The sequence below is a fragment of the Octopus bimaculoides genome, chromosome 12 (assembly GCF_046866305.1).
Source record: "Octopus bimaculoides isolate indiv1 chromosome 12, ASM4686630v1, whole genome shotgun sequence".
Classification (NCBI taxonomy): domain Eukaryota; kingdom Metazoa; phylum Mollusca; class Cephalopoda; order Octopoda; family Octopodidae; genus Octopus; species Octopus bimaculoides.
Window position 1 is genome coordinate 9,739,411 of NC_142939.1, and position 19,578 is coordinate 9,758,988.

The 19,578-nt window shown below is 35.3% G+C and overlaps 1 protein-coding gene across 2 annotated transcripts; it reads right to left on the minus strand.

The window, feature by feature from the left end:
- Positions 1-469: 469 nt before the first annotated feature.
- On the minus strand, positions 470-18,848 carry LOC106876776 (aldehyde dehydrogenase, mitochondrial). 2 transcript variants are annotated; one of them, XM_089360810.1, is made up of 15 exons: positions 16,133-16,242; positions 15,765-15,835; positions 15,167-15,271; positions 13,473-13,613; positions 11,315-11,394; positions 9,945-9,994; positions 8,832-8,893; positions 7,323-7,451; positions 6,830-6,943; positions 6,368-6,470; positions 4,611-4,795; positions 3,047-3,211; positions 2,466-2,623; positions 1,969-2,083; positions 470-870 (listed from the first exon to the last, which is right to left on the minus strand). In XM_089360810.1, the coding sequence occupies exons 4-15, from the start codon at positions 13,545-13,547 to the stop codon at positions 838-840; spliced, it is 1,269 nt and encodes a 422-aa protein (XP_089216936.1). In that variant the 5' UTR covers positions 13,548-13,613; positions 15,167-15,271; positions 15,765-15,835; positions 16,133-16,242; the 3' UTR covers positions 470-837. The 2 variants fall into 2 exon arrangements, with proteins under 2 accessions (XP_089216936.1, XP_014780969.1); XM_014925483.3 differs by lacking the exons at positions 15,765-15,835; positions 16,133-16,242 and adding an exon at positions 18,711-18,848.
- Positions 18,849-19,578: the final 730 nt, after the last annotated feature.

Genomic DNA, 19,578 nt, shown 5'->3' on the forward strand with positions numbered 1-19,578 from the left:
ATGTAAACTGTTGAGAGCATCTATATTGAGAAAAATCAATGAATCTTCAATTTTACTAATCCATATGTAACTGGAAGAAGTTAGTGTGTCACACAGTGTCTAGTAGTGAAATGTTAGCAATGAAGGAAAATGTTTAATACTAAGTTCTGATTGTGATTCATAGTTTAAGCATTGCTCCATGTATAAGTTACACTCCTAATTTAGTACTAAATCTTGGTACAAATTTTTTTTCCTTTCATAGTTTAAGCGTTGCCCCAATGTACAACATGCAGTCCAGTTTTTTTCAGATAAAAATCAAATAGAAAATAGTGCAACTTATGTACACAAGTAAATACAGTATCTAATTGTTCTTTAAATACTTTCATTTCATTGTTAACATTTCACTACTAGACACAGTGTGACACACTGACTTCTTCCATCCTTTTGTTGTTTGGTGATAAATATGAAAATGATACCAGAACACACAAGATAAAAAGTATAAGCTCTTTATTTCTTGTAATAAATGATTATTCTACAGAGATATCCTGTAGGATTTCTTAAGGAGAAAATATAATTAAAAAAATATATGTGTGTGACCATATATATTCATCTATCTTCTGCAGACAATTGAATATTCCACACACTATCAATACACATTAAACACCCATTCTTCAGTTCATTATATCTGTGCGCAAGTATTCCTACTAAAATTTGTTCCTTTTGAAAAGGTTTTTAATGCATTTTTAAACGTGCATACAGACACACATACTTTATATATGTGTGAGAGAGAGAGAGAAAGAGAGAGAATTTATAAATTCGTAGAAGTTGCTTGTATTTTTGAGTCTGCAAAACTTCAACTTAAGAATTCTTCTGAGGCACTTTAATGGTAACCTGAAAAACAAGAATTTCAAAAATAGAACAGGTTTCTTGAAATTTTATATGTATTCTACAATGTTTGTGACAAAACAAATCTGAGTTATTTTCTTTTCATTTCATATATATATATATATATATATATATACACACATACATACACACACACTAGAAAAAAAAAAACTTCAAGAAAGGTCAGTAACATTTTCATAAAAGATCTGATAACATTTTAAAAATAATTTTTTAAATCACCTTTACACTTCAAAAACTATATTAATATATATCATCATCATTTAACATTCGCTGTCTCCATGCTGATATGGGTTGGACAGTTTGACTGGGCTGGCATGTTGGAACCAGACTCCAGTTGATCGATAAATTTGTTAGTGGAGTAACTAACCTATTAACTAACAATACAAGACCGAACAAGTGTGTGTGTTCATTATTACCAGCATAATACCCCTCCCAAGTTTCAATAATGTGTGTGTGTGTGTGTGTGTGATATAAATATATATATATATATATATAAAGGTGCATGCATGATTGAGTGATTCAGAAGTTTGCTTCCCTACCATATATCATTTCAGGTTCACTCCCACTATGTGGCATCTGGGTGTCTTATAACCCTGTGTTGACCAAAGCTTTATGAATCTGGTAGACAAAAGCTGTGTGTGTGTGTGTGTGTGTGTGTGTGTGTGTGTGTGTATGCGTTACTGTCTCCTTGCCTTGACAATGTGTTGAAGTGAGTGTGACTTTCAATGCAAGCGGTGTCCATTTCCAGTCTGCCAAGACACATCTGATCAGGGGGAAATATTACTTTATGTGGAAACAGGTGAGGCTTTGTGACAGGAAGAGCATTCGATAACAAAAATCTACCTCAAATCTGACCCAACCCATGCAAGCATGGAAAAGAGGATATTAAAACAAAAATGAGGACTACAATTTCAGTCATACAAATACAGACCAATGTAAACCAGATCCAGTCATAATTGCTTCAATGTGTTTGCAGATTTGTGCAGACACACGGACAGACATATACGCTCTTGCTGAAAATTTAACAATGTCTCCTCACTCTAATAACATTTGTACTGAAATAATACATCGATGTGTACTCACAGTTTTCACTTCAGTGTAATTTTCAAGTCCATATTCTCCAAGTTCTCGTCCATTTCCTGACATCTTGTAACCACCAAAAGGTGCAGCAGTATCCAAAACATCAAAGCAGTTGACCCTAAAAATGACAGAATAAACATAAAGAGATCCTCCAACACAAAGAAAACTTCCTAAATATCATCTCCATTATTAAACATCAGTATATTTCAACAGGAATCATCATCTTGGTTGAGTTTAGCCATTGTACCCTCTGGTGCCTATCACATTCAGCATTTCAAACCAATCTTTTATTCAATCAAAGTGCATTGTTCTGAAATACACCATCTTTAACCCTTTAGTATTTAAACTGGTTGTATCCAAGCACAGAAATTCTACCTGAATAAATGGTGCATGGATGCCAAGGAGATAAAAATAATGTGTTGGGTTCTAAGTTCAACAAAAAACAAGTTTGTTTATCAAATGGTTCAACTGGGATCATTAAAATAAATTCATTAAATTACCAAACAGTTCCTGCTCTGATTGAGTTTGATATGTGAAGAGCTTTGTCAAGATCTGTTGTCATAACAGCAGCAGCCAAACCATATATGGTGTTGTGAGCCCTCTCAATTAACTCGTTCATATCACGGAATTTCATTATCTGCATTACTGGACCAAAGATCTGAGAAAAGAAATATGGTAACAAGATCAATTCTCAGGCTAATTACCAAATAAAAATTCATTAAGAAAGTTTTATTCCAAGACTTGATGAAGATATATTTAAGTTTGTCAATGGTTAGTTACTATTTTATGTCTTGCAAAAAAGGTAAAAAAAAAATTTTTTTTAAACCAACAAAAATACACGATTTCATAACACAGACATGAAGTATTAGATTAAGTGAAATGAGAGATTGTAATAATCATTTTATCCTAATCGGCAAATTACATCCTCATGATCATATTTAGATTCTTTTCCGAGTAAGAGTATTAATTTGACTAATTTGGAGGAAGAGGTTGAAGGAAAATAACCACAGCAGCAATTAAGAGCAATTGTCTAACAGTTACACTCAATCAATTAATAAATAGTGAGTTTCCAAAAGCTTACTTCCTCTTGGGCAATCCTCATGTTATCTTGTACATCAGCAAATACAGTTGGCTCCAAGAAATACCCTTTATCACCATGTCTGGCGCCACCGGTACAGAGTTTTGCTCCTTCTTCTTTACCACTTTCAATCAGTGAAAGGATCTTTGTCAGTTGTTCCTGGTCAACCTGTTAAAAAGGTGTTAATATGATATGGAACTAATAGGCTAAAGTCAAAAAACCAACAGAAAATTATAACACACACGTACACATATCTATCTGTTTGTCTATTTAAATACTCAAAATCAAACCCATATCATTCGGTTATAGAAAAAAACCATTAACTTTAACATGTCTATATACAATACTAGAAACCAGTTCAATGCACTAAATAATCCACATTTTTTTTTATAAGAATATGTCTAAATGACCAATTGAATAATCAACACCAATATTTTTTATTATTATTATTATTATAATTTACTTTGACAACCTCAACAATCACAAGCAAAAAAAGCATGTTCTATCCCAGTGGTTCCCAGTTTCGGGTCCACAAAAGGTAGTACTGGGGATCCGTGAACTAATTCAAAATTTCATAATATATAAGAGAGATTTTGTCTGCTTTTCTGTTTGTCCCATAAAATGAAACTAAATGGTTCAAAGGAGGCAACACTAATCGTGCTTCAATAAAGTCTTCTGTATTATGGCATTATGTGGAAACACTTCAAATTTCAACAAATACGAGAGTGAGGCTTTCAATAGATCAATCAGCTGAAATATTTGCAGAGCAGCTTCAGAAACTTTGTGAAGGAAAAGTTTCTTACACTCAATCCAATATTTAATTCAAGTGATTCTGTCAATGATTTGGTGGCTGAAATATTTCCTAATCTTCTTCATAATTACAATAATACAGATTTAATCTGTGAGCGAGCTATTCTGGCTCCAAAAAATGTTGCTGTACATAACATTAATAATATCCTATTGAATAAACTTCCAGGAGAAATATTCACTTATGACTCAATTGACAGGGTAGTTGATGATCAGGATAATGTTAACTACCCCATCGAATTTCTGAACTCACTACAACCATCAGGTACAGTTCATTGTCTTCAGCTGAAAAAATGGACTCTTATTATGCTATTAATAATTTGTCTATTGTAGAGCTCATTTTGTTTTAGACAATATTAAGCAGTCCTATCGATAAATGACATCTTCAAGCTCATTTTAAAGTTTGGTACATATATTGATCACTAATTGTTGAACTGTTAAGTTACAGAACATAAACAGAGGGAATCATTTTACCCAAGCCTGGGCCTGGACAGAGATACAGAGAAAGGGCTATTAGAACATCTTAGCCCTTTAACATTTAAACTGGCCACATCTGGTCCAAGTATTCTGTTTTATGCTCAAACTGGCCTTTCACACCTACCCTATAATGCAATTCTAAAAATAAACAATGACATCATCAAAATTTTGAAGCTATGAGATAATACATAATTCAAAACAATGTGAATAAACAAGCATAACATTTGACAGAGTAATCTGAATGCTAAAAGGGTAAGATAAACAAGATACTAGAAGCACTCACCTGTGGACCTTGATCAGAAGAAGGATCGAAAGGATCTCCGACTATTTTCCGTTTTGCTTGCTCAACACTGCGTGCAACAAATTCATCGTAGATCTTTTCCTCCACAAATATTCTGGAACCGGCACAGCAACACTGACCTTGGTTGAAGAACAGACCAAGATGGCAAGTCTCGACAGCAAGGTCCACTGAAAATGGCATGAGAAATTCAATCAGAGAATGGTCATGTGATAAAAACATGAAACATCAACTAAATAAATGGGTGTGGTCAAAAGGTGCACAACAACTGTATGGCTAAGGTAGTGGACTACAGCCATTGATAAGTGAAACAATGGAGATTTCTACAAAGGCTGCTTGACCTGCAGGAAACAACAAAATCTCCCTCTGTTAATCATATAATAACCATCTTAAAAAGAGAGGACATATATGTAAACATAGTCCTAGACACAGTGAATAAAGTATAAATAGAATGGGCATATCTGGAATGCCTTTGGTTGAGGATATGCTTATTTAGAGTTCAACTAAGGCTAAATGACTACAGCCACCATGCAGAGAACCAAGAGAACCCCTCTGTAGTGGTTTGACATGCTATAAATAGTAGCTAAATTATTCTCAAATCACACCCTAATGATTTCTACAAGAATAGGAAACATTAACTAATGAAGTCCTACAGAGCCCTAAAAGATAAAATGGCTATGATTATAATGCTTTGGATTATAGGTTGCCTGCTCAGTAGTGGTTGACCTAGGGCTAAATAACAAGTATCTATGAAGGCAAACTCATTAGCTTTTCTAAAAGGTTAACTATCTGTTAGCATATTTAACCTGCACAGGGAGGATAATAAAAGATGAAACTTTCACATTGGAATCATTGAGATTAGTAAACTGAATAATTGTTTCACAAACTCCTCAGTTACACAAAGATGGTCCTCATTATGCTTTTAACATACCATTTTCCATGCTTGCATGGGGTGGACAGGATTTTCTACAGCCTGATGCCCTTCCTGTCACTAACCCTCACACTTCCAAGTAAAGTAATATTTCTCAACAACCAGAAAATGTTTCCATAGAAGATTTAAAACAAAGGATACTGCATGCATGGTGGTGACACTCGTTTACGACTATCAAGTGATATCAAGACAAAGAGACAGTAACACACATACGCACACATTATCTATATACGACACGTTTTTTTTGTTTTAGTTCCCCATCTCCAAAATCCACTGACAAGGCTTTGGTCAGCCTGCGGTTATAATAGAACATGCTTATTCAAGGTGTCATGTAGTGGGACTGAACCCAGAAACTTCTTACCACACACCCATGCAGGCATGCATTCAGGGTATTACTATTTAAGGCTTAGATCAGTGGTTTCCAACCTGGGGTCTGTAAAGGCAGTACTGGGAGGGGGGGGGGGGGAGGGGTCCGTGAACAAAATTCAAAATTTCATATATATGTGTGTGTGTATATATATATATATATATATATAAGGATAAGCGTATTAAAAGGGGTCCGTGGGGAAAACTCATTTAAATAAAAGGGTTGGGAACCACTGAGAAAACACTGGGAACCACTAGCTTAGATCTATTAATACTCAAGAGTTTGAGCAAAATGAAGATTTTTAAACTTCTTTTGTAGTTTCAGCCATCACTTTCCTGATAACAAGCGGTGTAGGATTTTAAAACAAATCCAGAGATGAAAAATGGATTTTAAACACAGTTCAAACAGTTTTAAACAATTTTATAAAAGAAATGCATTGCTTACTATTGGCATCAGCAAATACTATATTTGGACTTTTACCACCAAGTTCCAAAGTTACTCTCTTTAAATTACTCTCTGTGGCCATGACCGAAACAATTTTCCCAATCTGAAAACCAAAAATTAAAAATTAAAACAGTTGAACAAAGAAATCTCTTTAAAAAATTGCTTTTACATCACAAGATGATGAGATTAGCATGTCTGGTAAAGGCCTTTGTTGTAGATTAGCCATGAACCAAAAATTAGCATCTTTTTTAACCATTAATTCAAAGAAGGAAAAAGCTCATGGCTGTGAAACTGGTACCAAGAAACAGGGAACTTATCCTTAAATCAGGGAGATGGCTCAACAGAGATCATTTTTACATCATGCTCTCTTGAAAGTTTGTAAAATTCTTATGATGTAAAGTACCTGCAAAATAACCAAATTTACAAAAATAAGAAAAAAATCTCCAAAATATGATGACCTACTTCAGTAGAACCAGTAAAGGCAATTTTATCAACATCCATGTGTTTAGCAAGAGCAGCTCCAGCTGTTGGCCCATAGCCAGGGACAATATTCAGAACGCCAGGAGGATAACCAGCCTAAAACAAAAAAAAAAAATCTGTACTATATTTTCCAGCAAACAAATTGAATTTACAGTACAAAAAAAAAAAAAAAAAAGTCATACAAGGCAACTTTGGAGGATTAAACATTTAATGTGAAGTGTAGCAGGATTTGGAAGGATAGTGATAATGCATGGATGTTTACACTAACAGGCTTACATTATATACCACAATGACTTGTATGCCAGAAAACATGCTAAGATATCTTACAAATTCATTTTAGGGGAAAATCCTAATAAAATTTTTTTTAATCTGAAAATCAAATTTAAACCGAACTAACTATACCAGTTGGTATTTTCAAATCAATAAAGAAGGTTATTTCTTTTTTAATAGAAGTGTGAAAAATACAATGCCTTACCTCTACAGCAAGTTGTGCAATATAAAGAGCACTGAGGGGTGTCTGTTCAGCTGTTTTCATCACAACTGTGTTTCCTAGAGCCAGGGCAGGTCCAAGCTTCCATGCTTGCATCAGCAAAGGGAAGTTCCACTGAAATGTAAGACGAATTTCAATAATGGCATCAACCATTGTTTTACTTTTAACAAATGCAGGAAAGTCTTTAAGAAAGCAAATCTAGGAATTCTCATCTGGGAATTCCAATTACCAGGTGGAATCATTGAACTGGTTCTACAAGGGATTCAAAAGGGGTTAGTTTCTTAAAGATCTTACTGTTACATAGCAGTAGTATAATACTAACATCAATAATATCCATTTCTAATTTAAGCAGAAGGTCAGCAATTTGGGGGGGGGGGGGGTCAAGAGCCTGCCAATTACAGTGACCCTAGTATTTGACTGGCACTTTATTTTATTGACCCCCAGCAGAGATGAAAAGATAAAATAGGTTAGGTTTGAACTCAGAAAATAAAGAGCTACAAGAAGTACCACAAAGGAATTCACCACTCAAGTAATAATAATCCTTCCTTATTTTATATCTTAACTTTGTAGACACTAGATCATCGAGTGAATATGATAAATGAATGATTAACAGAGCGACTGGTCTAAAAGATTTCCAACAAGTCAGTGTTCACAAAATATAACCCTCATTGTCATTTAATATCCATGTTCTGTGCTGACATCGGTTGGTCAGTTAGACAAAAATTCAACAGATTCAAGGACTGCATTTGTGCTCCATGGTCAACTTTAGCATGGGTTGTATTGTTGGATGCCCTTCTTAACACCAACCACTTTACAGAATGAACTGGATGCTTTCATTCATGGTACCAGCATTAGTGAGATCACCATACAGCCAGGGCTGGATTAAAACCCACGGAGGCCCTAAACACTTCACCCTTTTGATACCAACTCGTCTGAGACTATCCCTAGTTCTTTCATACAAACTTCCAGTCAGTATCATTTAATGTCCATTTCCCAAGCTGGCACAGGTAGAACAGTTTGACCAGAGGTGGCAAGGCCAGGAACCACACTAGCTTCTATTGTCCGATTTGGTATGGTACCTGCAGCTGGATGCTCTTCCCATCACCAACCACTTTACAGAATGTACTGGATGCTTTTTACCTTGCACCAGCACTGACAGGATTACCACATACCTTGCAAGACAAAAACCCCTCAACTGGGAAATGGAGGAGTAGTATTGAAGGGTGGGGTTGCTTTGTGCCAGTTGAAAGATTAAAGAGACAGAAATAGGTGTCTTGCTGTAGAGTAGATACATGGATACTCCAATTGGAAAAGAAAGAGAGTGATCTAAGTTAAAACTTTCCATCAAAATTTCATGTTAATTCATGATCCAAATTCCAGCTTAATAATGACAAAGTTATGTTACAAAATTAATTATTTCCAAAATGAATTAAAACAAAGGCAGAAATAACAACACACACCCATATACACCAAACATCTTAGAAATTAGCTTACAGGAATAATTTGTCCACAGACTCCAACAGGTTCATGTCTTGTGTAGGTGAAGTGGTTTCCACCTGACAAAATAAAGAAACAAGATTTTTTTTAAATGGCATGTTCTTAAGAAGCTTGCTTCTCAAACATGTGGTCTTGGGTTCAGTTTCACTGTGAGGTACCTTGAGAAAGTGTCTTTCACTGTAGACCCAGGCCAACCCCTCTCTTGTGAGTGGATTTGGTAAAGCCCATTGTATTTGAATGTGTGTGTGTGTGTGCATGTGTTTACCCTTGTCTTGACATATCAGAGCAAGTGAGCGAGCATGCGTACATGCTTGGTGCATATATTGCTATTGCCTTTCGGTGATGCCATAGGACAGTTGTAAGCAAGTGTCATTCAAGTAGAGTCCTCCATTTCCAATCCAAGAAAATACTTTTAGTCATAAATTTTTGTTTGCTTGCTTTTTTATTTTTTTTAGAAAGATCTTTGTATTTTAAGTATTCGTTAACATATTTCATTTTCCATTAATTTAAACTGAATTATGAGAATTGATGTTGTATAACAAACAGGGCTGATGGTGTTGGAAATAAAACCAAAGAGGAAACAAAATAAAAGAAACTGTGAATGTATTTTTTCCATTGATTTCAACAATGAGTGAGCAGTTGTTTCATCAATTGAACTAGCTGCTCATCAAATTAGCATGTAAGTGGCTGTGTATTCAGGGACACGTTTGAAATGAATTGAGAGGTGAAATATAGAGAGCTGAAGGACAGTCTGATCTTTAGCAGACATATTTGAGGTGAAGTTGCAAAAGTGTATAGTAATTAGTAATCCAATTAAGCAGGCAGGGGTGACAACTCAAGACATTTCAGTCTTACTAGACCTCCTTAGATAATAGATAAGTGAGTGAGGACAAAAGATTGTGCAATCTTTAGCAGACAGCAGTGATAATTCCAGGCATGTTTTGATCCTATTAGTAAATAGGTCAGTGCTAACAGTTTCGTCATTACTTCATCATTCTTCTTATCTTGAAATTCTTATTCTAAAAGAAGCCCTCTCCATTTTAGAAGGCCGGAAAGTGTTTAAGGGATACAGGAAAATTGTTTTATAGTAATATTAGATGAGCTACTTACGGATAGGAATAGTTTTCCCATGGTTTTTGTCAGCCCAGCCAGCGTAATATCTGAAGATATAAAATAATTCAATTAGTAACTGAATCAACTTGAATAATTATTCAAACATAAGCAATATTTTATCTTTCATTTGTTTCAGTCTGACAGGTTTTCTTGAACAAATTGGCCACAGTACTTACTGGTACTCATTCTACTGGTTTCTTTTTGCCAAACTGCTAACTCACAGGGATGTAAATAAACCAATACCAATTGTTAAGCAGTAGTGAGGGACAAACTCAAAGACACAAATACAAACAAACACATCAGGTTCCTTTCAATTTTCGTCTATCAAATCCACTCACAAGACACTTGCTTAAAGTGTCGCACAGTGAGACTGAACCCAGGACCATGTGATTGGGAAGCAAACCAAACTTCTTACCATTGAGCTATGCTTGCATCTATTTCTCTTAGGTTTAATTCCCTTAATTCATTGGTAAAAACCATATGGTAATGTGTATCCAAGAACACACAAACACAACTCTTACCAAATACTTTCCAAAGACAACCCCACCTCACACAAGATATAAAACAGGTGAGGGTTGGTGACAGAAAGTGCATCCAACCAGAGAAAATCTGGTTCAACTAATTCTGTCCAGTTCAGGCAAGCATGGAAAAATGGACATTAAATTTTTTTCTTTTTTTATCCTTTTTCCATTTTTCTTTTGACAAATAGGGAGAACAAGTGTGCCTATTCTAAAACAGGGGCGATGCTGAGGCAATGCTCTGAAGGGTTTAGTCAAATCAATGCCAATTCTACTGGTCCCCTTTGCCAAACTTAAGTCACAGGGATGTAAACAAACTAACACTTGCTACCAAGCAATGGAAGGGAGACAAGCACATGTGTGGGTATATAACACACACTTATACACAGCAGGCTTTGAGTTTCCACCTACTAATTTCACTCGTAAAGCATTGGTCGGCCGAAAGCTCTACGAGGAGACATTTGCTCAGGTGTGCCACCCAGTGGGACTGAACCTGAAACCACATGATTGGGTAAGTGCTCCACTTTAGCTGGGCCAACCAAAGCCTTCTGAATGGACTTCATAGATGAAAACTGAAAGAAGCCTGCTGTAAATAAATATCAAAATGTGTGTGACTGTGTTTGTTCCCCACCATTTCACAACCGACGTTGGTTTGTTTATTTCTGAAATGCAGAAATTCAGCAAAAAGAGGTCAAAAGTACAAGACTTAGTAAAAAGAAAGTACTAGGGTCAGTTTGTTTGACTAAACCTTTGAAGGCTGTGCTCCAGCAAGGCCAAAGTCTGATGACCGGAACAAGAAAACAGGCTTCAAAAAATGGTATTTTAGAAAGAAAATTCAGAAATTCTTACCTGTAAGTATTAATGACAGCAGCAACATCGACAAGGAAAGACTGGGTGTAGGTTTTACCATTGTCAAGAGTTTCTAAAGACTTGAAAAAGAAAAATACAAATTCTATACAAAATATGGAGATTTAATTAAAGAAATTCTATACAAAATGAAAAATATATTCAAACCTTTCTAAAACCTAAAAGCAAAAAGAACAACCAGATGGTGTCAATTGACAATATTTTTGTACCAGGAGTGGCTATGTGGTAAGTAGCTTGCTTACAAACCACATGGTTCTGGGTTCAGTCCCACTGCGTGGCACCTTGGGCAAGTGTCTTCTACTATAGCCTCAGGCCGACCAAAGCCTTGTGAGTGGATTTGGTAGACAGAAACTGAAAGAAGCCCGTCATATATATATATATATATATATATATATATATATGTATATATGTGTGTGTGTGTGTGTGTGTATATATGTGTGTGTGTGTGTGTGTGTGTGTATATGTGTGTGTGTATGATTTTAATGCCCACATTTCTATGGGTTGGATGGAGTTTATTGACGCAGATTTGCTATGGCCAGGCACTCTTTTAATCACCAATCTTTATTTCTAAGCAAGATAATATTGCTCCATGGCAGGACAGCTTTTTTTTTTAAGATTAAAAATATTTGACTGTGACACTCATTTACAACTATCACACAATGACAAGAAAATACAAATCGTCATCATTGATTGAAGCATTTCCAAATGCTGGCATAGGCTGAATGGTTTCATAGGAGATGGTCAACCAGAAGACAACACCAAGCTCTACCATCTGTTTTGGCACGGTTTCTATGGCTGCATGCCCTTCCTAACCCCAACCACTTTACAGAGTAGAATGAATGCTTTTCACATGGTACCAGCAAAGTTGCCAGATAATTTGCAAAACAAAGACCTCCCAACAGAGAGGAAGAAGTGTATAGGAGGGGGTAGCTTTGCACCAGTTGAGAGTTTCAGTATAACAGAGGGATAGAAACAGATGTCTTGTAGAAGAGACATGGTTACCCTACTCAGAAAGGGAGAAAGAGACACAGACTTCCAGCAATGAAATCCACTCACAAGGCTTTGGTTGACCCAGGGCTATAGTAGATGACACTTGTCAAAAGTGCCACACAGTGGACTGAACTCAAAACCATGTGTTTGGGGGCTTCACTCAGATCTCTAAAACTGTCAACATTGACTCCACTGAAAAAGGCCAGATAGATATTTAATCAGGAAACTGCATACATCTCCAATTGATAGGCTTTCACAGTTTCAGTCAAGCAAATTTAATGAACTCAAAACCTTAAAGAAATCTTAACCACACAGTAAAAACAGTTATCTTTGCAGCAAAAAGTTTTGACCTTTCTATGCTGATATCAGTTCACTGGTTTTTTTATAACAAAACATTCCAAAATTATATTTAGCTGAAACCAATGCTGACCTGATTTCACCTTTCATTCAAGTGCACATGTTTTTGACATATTTGCATTTGAGGTTTAGTTGCTTATGCATGGATAAACAGCATCATTTTAGGTTAAGCTGCTCATTCAACCTTGAGAAGAATTTACATTTTACAAATTTCAGTTGTCAGTTTAGAACTAGTTTTGATAAAGTAAAGACTAGCCAGACCTTTCTAACACACGAGTATCGGTCACTTCTTCACTGCAACTTATTTTCCTCAAACTGATGCCCCAGTAATGACTAAAGCCATAAATATATATATCTTTGCATTGACTAGACTATGAAATGTTATACACCAATGACCACAAGGTACTTCCATGCATTGTTGAAGCTTTTAAACGATGCGAACCCAGTGGCAAGGCAGCTAGGCCAACATTCCCCATTCAGCTGTAGAAACTCTGCCAGACCAAATTGGAGCCTGGTGCAGCCACTGGCTCTCCAGACCTCAGTCAAACTGTCCAACCCATGCCAGCATGGAAAACGGACGTTAACCAATGATGATGATGCCTTTAATAATATCTCTGTTCACCCATGAGTCTACTTGGAACTAAACAAAAACAAGAAAGAAAAGATAAAATGTATCTCAACAAGAATTGAATGGAGAACCTCTGAGAACAGAAACTAAATATTATGGTACAGTTTAGCAGAGACAATATTAAGTGTGATCTATCATCAGAAAAATGCTAATAATTTTACTTACTGCAATGTAATTCTTGTCTCTTTCAATTAAATCTGCCAGTTTGTACATTAAATTGCCACGGTCTGAGGCATCCATTCTTCTCCATGGTGACCCCAGTCTGAAAGCATCTTTGGCAGCAGCCACTGCCCTGTCAATATCTGCCTGAAAAACATGAATAACACAACAAACTATAAACTACCTTACAATTAACAATGGTGATCTAGGAAGATTTAGCTTTTTTTTATTTTTATTTTGTACAACAGCCTTGGCTGTATGGTCAAGAAGTCCGATTTCCAATCAAGTGATTTTAGGTTCAATCTCACTGTACGGTACCTTGGTCAAATGTCATCTACACTATCCACATTTCAACAAAATCTGACATTTGTGCATGGAAAGTAGATGTTAACAATGATAATGATATCCAATCCCAGAACAAGGTTGGTAACTTTGCACTTTCATAGTTATTCTTAAATCTTAATCATTTCATAGCCAAATTCAAGTGACCCTTGGCTTATGGTCCCAGACAACCGAGTGAAATATCCTGATAACTATCCAGACAGCTGATGGTTATCTTTGCCCAGATAACTGCAAACGATCTTCAAAGTATTAATCAACCTTGGTGTTATTGTAGTTATTCTACTTCCGTTACATTTTATTTTATCTCGTGTCCTGATACCCTACAAGTTTTGGTTGATAAAAATGTCAAGTTGACACAACTGTTAGATAGAAGGCAGCAGACACACTGATACATTCAATTTATACAATTTTATACTATGTTCTACAACATAGAAATTGAAAGCAAGACACGCGCACACATTTCCTGCATGTACAGTTAGATGCATATGGCGAGTTGGGGGTTTCAAAAGACTGCTTGAAAGAGGGTACACACACCTTCAATTACATGATTTTTATTTTTAAGACTGCATGCTCTGGCTTAAGTTCATTTTTGAGCTGTTGGCCATTTGGAAGGCCATATGCAGAGGATGCAAATTACCATCAGAATGAAACAGAGAACAAAGGACAAACTGCAGCTTATGTTCATCAAACTCTGTGTGTGTGTGAGCGTGTGTGTTCATTTAAAGAGAAAAAGAAATATAGGGCCCACAGAGAGACAGTTGCAAAGAAAACTCAATGGGAAAACAAATAGACAGTAATAGAGAGAATATGCACATACACACACACACATGTATAATGTGGCATTTACTCCATGAATGGAAAGCATCTCGGGCAGGTTAACCCTTTCAATATCAACCCAGCTGAAATTGCCTCTTGCTCTTATAGTACATATATCTGGGTTTCAAAAGTTCTGAATTTAATCTTCCACCAAACCTTGGTCATAATTTATGTTTCTAACAAAGTTATTTTACTAAATTCTTTGTTATATTTAAAACAATTGAAAGATACAAAGCATCTCGACAGAAATATGGTAGCAAAAGGGGGTTAAGTGATACAAATGAATGCAAATAAAAAATCAGATTTTAAAATAAATCAATTTTATAAGAGACAGCTTAAAAGAGATGGTAGACACAGGTTGTATGTATATACCTTCAGTTACATGGTTTTTATTTAGAGCAGAGTGCAAGAGGGAGAAGAGAAAGAAAGAGGGAGAAGATGAAAAAAAGAAAAAGATATACAGAGGGACACAGGAAAAAGATTAGCTACAGAGAAAAATTCTCAGAGTGGAAGAATTCAGAAAACGGCCAATGCTAACATACCTTATCTCCTTCAGCAACTTCACAAATAACATCTCCATTGGCTGGGTTCAAAGTTTGAAATGTTTTGCCACTGACAGAATTCACAAATTCGTTGTTTATAAAAATCTTCAAAATAAAAAAAAAATAAATAAATAAAGAGGAATTACTGAAACCGATCTCAGTTTTGTATACAAAAATTTTTACATATTTGTAAAAGCTCTATTTTTAATGGTTATTTCACTTAAAGATTTAATTCTTTGTGTTTTCCAGAATTCAGAAGTATTAAAAGTTTAATCCATTTGTTTCTATATTTCTGTTAAAATATATTGCTCTAATTTTAAAATTAATTTCAACAAAATTAAATAAAACAAGAGCACTCAGAGAGTACCAACCTCCACCAGGGCAACACCTAGCCTATCCTAGCTCTGATTTCTGCGGAAAGAATGCATTTCAACTAAGACGACTGCACACACACACACACACACACACACACACAAGAAAGAAAAAAACCCGCCCGGAAAACGTTATTTAGTACCGAAATCGAGTCTGGTGCGAAACTATAAATTTACCAAAATTCCTTGGGGCACAAACAAAAAAACAAAAAAAAAAAATCAAGTACCTGTCACTTAACTGTTCCAAACTCGGCGCTTCTTTAGAAGCTCACCTCGCCAAGAAAATGACGACTAATTTCTAAAAAAAAAAAATATGGAAATGGGAAATATACCCAAAATAAATGAAGTATGCAAAAAATTAGGAAGATTAATTTAGTTTTAAATATTTTATACTAAAAAATAAAACACGGAAAACGGGAATTCACGAATATAAATAAACATGTCAGACGATGGATCATATATTATTAATGATATAAGGGGCCCGACAATAACGTTTGCAAATTCTTGATAATTTTTAATCCGAATTTAATCCGCACACTGCTTAGTGTTAGGGTTAGAGATAAGGTAAGTTTTAGGTAGTGTGGACTCGCTTTACCTTCGCCCATTTTATGATGTGAGATTTCTCGTTCAGGCACAAAATTTGACATATATTTGGGATCTTTCTGATTTGGCGGTCGCCACTTTTATGTATGTTTTATTTCGTGTGTTTTCTACCGAAACACTTTAAAACTTCGTATACTTATATATTTTGTCTTATAAAACAGAGAAAAAATTTTATAATCGAAGTTATGGATCTATTTTAAAACGGGGGCCACATTTTTCATTAATGTTTTACGTATTGTTTTTGGTACGGAAAGACTTTCAAACTTCGTATACTTATCTATTTTGTGTTATAGAACAGAAAAATATTTTTGTATTCGAATTTATTTCATGTAAAAAATTGTCTTATTTCGATAATTTCAACCAATCACTGACAAGTATTCAGTTGTTTATATTTACTCCTTTGGCTGATTAAGCGATGTAAAGCGTATTTAATCTCTATACCTTCGTTTTATTTGCTTTTTTCATTTTAAATTTGCTTTAACCCTAACCCTACGGTTGGGGTTAGGGTTAATTGTTTCAGAATCGTTTGTTTATGTAGTCGGCACTTAATGTATATCGGCTGAATGGACGTCAGTGATTGGTTGAAATTACAGAAATACAACTTTAACATGGAATAACTTATGGATTTCTTTTTTTTTCAAGAAGACTAAGAGAAAAAGATGTTTTATATGACACATTCAACCAGTGTTCCCAGTTTCAAAGTGTTTCGTTAATGAAAAATGTGGCCCCCGTTTTAAAAACGATCCGAAGTTATTTCATGTTAAAGTTATAACCCGACTTTTGAATGTGAAGTGGTCTTCTTATAATTCGCAGACGATACTGCCGGGCCCCTTGTATCATATAATAATATCTGACTGATAAAAGTAAGTTCCCGTTTTCCGTATATTATTTTTTTAGTATAAAATAATTAAAAATTGATGAATCTTCCTAATTTTTTGCATACTTCATTTATTTTGGATATATTTCCGATATTTGTAACTTTTTTTAAACAAGTAAGCGTCATTTTCTTGGAGAGGTGCGCTTCTAAAAGAGCGCCCTAAACTCTCAACTTCAGCAATTATGCTAATCAATTTTTACTCCTAAAGATGATGCGACAAGATGAAGAGGCAACGCTTGAAATGTAATGATTTCATACAGGTTGGGAGAAAATACGAGAAATCAGAAATTACTCACTTTACCCCGGTTACTAATTCTGCCCCACCCCCAACTTGAATGATGTTTGACGGTCACAGAACTTTTTGCTTAGGAGGTGGGGAAGGCAAGTTTCAATATTGGTCTACTTTTGGTGGTTTAGAATTTTCGTTTTACATTGTTATGAGAAAAGAGAAATTACTAGAACATTGTTATTATTCAATACTGTTGTCCTTTAAATACTGTAACAAAGTCACTCATGACTAAAAAACCAAAATCCAACATACGCTAGAAATAGCAACCAAATCTCAAGGTTCACTGTAGTCTTTAAACGTACGGCGGAGTAGGACGATGGACATAGAGCTATACGGTAAACTTTGATATTTTTGGTCTTAGTGAAAATCGTAAGGATAAAAGTACTAAAATTTATCAGATAGGTATATTATTTAAGTGTCGGACTGAAAACAATTAATACAGAAAGATTGCTACGATAATAGAATTTTAAGAAAGTTGGGGGAGTGAATGAAATGTTCTTACAATCTTTGGTCCTGTATAATGTAAGAATTTTTTGCTTTTAATATGTTTTATAATTTTATTTTCGTTTTAATCTAACACCAAAATAGGATTCAACCTTAATATAGGTTATTCTTAGGTCTGAAAACATACCAACACAATGTTGGAAGGAAGTTTGTTTCCGTTAACATAGGTGGGGAGTGTTTTTGTTTGTCTTCTGTGAAAAAAAAGTTTGGAGAGAGTCATTTTGTTTTAATAACTTATTAACACACTCACCGGTTCCATTTACACTTTTTGTCCCTAAAATTTTCGTTGCTTCTCGCAACCTTTGAAGCAACGAAAATTTTTTTTAAAAAAGTAAAGGAGCAGAAATGGAACCGGTGAGTGTTAATTAATAAGGCATTAACACAGAATGACTCTCCAGCCACTACAAAGTATGCTACAACAAGCGAATTCACAAAAAGAATCTTGCAAATCAAATACAAAAACGAAATACACACAAACACATATTCAGGGATATACCGTATTTTAACAAGGACACCCCCCTAATTGGGGGAGCTTAAAAATTTGGAAAAAAGGAGGCATAACTATTAATTTTCCTGGAAGTTAAGAACAATTTAAGTCTATTCTGTTGGAATTTCCGAAAATTGTCCCCCACCCCCATTCCAAATTTTTGTATATTCGGATTCTACATAGTAAATACTATATGCATAGAAAATTTCATTAAAAAATATTCATTTTTCTGAAAGTTATGACCTCCCAAAGTCTGGTGGGTAAAACCCTGTAGTTATGCCAAAAAGGCATACTATTCATGTATTCAATAATACTATTCATGTATAAGAAACTCCAATATTTTTAACGTAATTTTTGACAAAAAAACGAGTTCCTTACACACGTTAAAATACAGAATATGCTAAAAGTTTTACCTTAGACTGAGCGATGTCAGGGTTCGTTATAGGAGCTGGTATCCCCGCGTAACCAGCTTTGGATGATAGCATATACCACCGTAAAGGACAACGCGAAATGCTGCGCCAGGTTGATATTGAGAGCATGATGGCGTTACTGAGACTTGAAAGCAGAAGGAAAAGATTTAATTCTGGACATACATATATATAGAGAGGTGTGTGTGTTTTAATTGATTGGCAGACAAGAAATGTGTCGAAGGAGGAAAACAATTAAAAGAAAGGGGAGGCTGGAGGAAAGATAAAGAGAGTCTGGTATTGAACGAGTAAAGGTTGAAATAGAAGGAGGAGATAGAGAGGAATGGATGGAGAAGAAAAGGACGAATGAGATGATGGGAGGGGGTATTAGTGGGAGGAGTTACACAGGGTTTGTTTATCAAAAGCGTTTCGTTTGAGGCTATTTACACTGAAAACACACTAGAAATTTGTAGCTTGATCGACTCGACCTGACACCCGAAGCTACCCAGCCGTGACACTCCCGTCGTTTTAGCAATATTTAGCACCAAATGAGATACTTAGTGCTGCATTGATGTTTTTTTTTTTTTTTTTACCTTTCTCCTTTAAAAAAATTTTTTTGTGGACATTGAAATTAGACACTGAGGGAAAATGGGTGTAACTTTTTTATTTTTAAATTTTGACGATGTTTGTTTTCGATAATGTGTTCTATATGTCACGGTCATGCGATTCCCCCTAAAAAGATTTTGGACCACCCCCTCCCCTCCCCCATTGTTCTACATGTTCAGGTCGTACGAATAGCCTTCTCGCAACTTAGATGTGAAAATGAACGGCTTACATTTATATTGAAACAGAAAAAGGATCATATGTGGAGTCC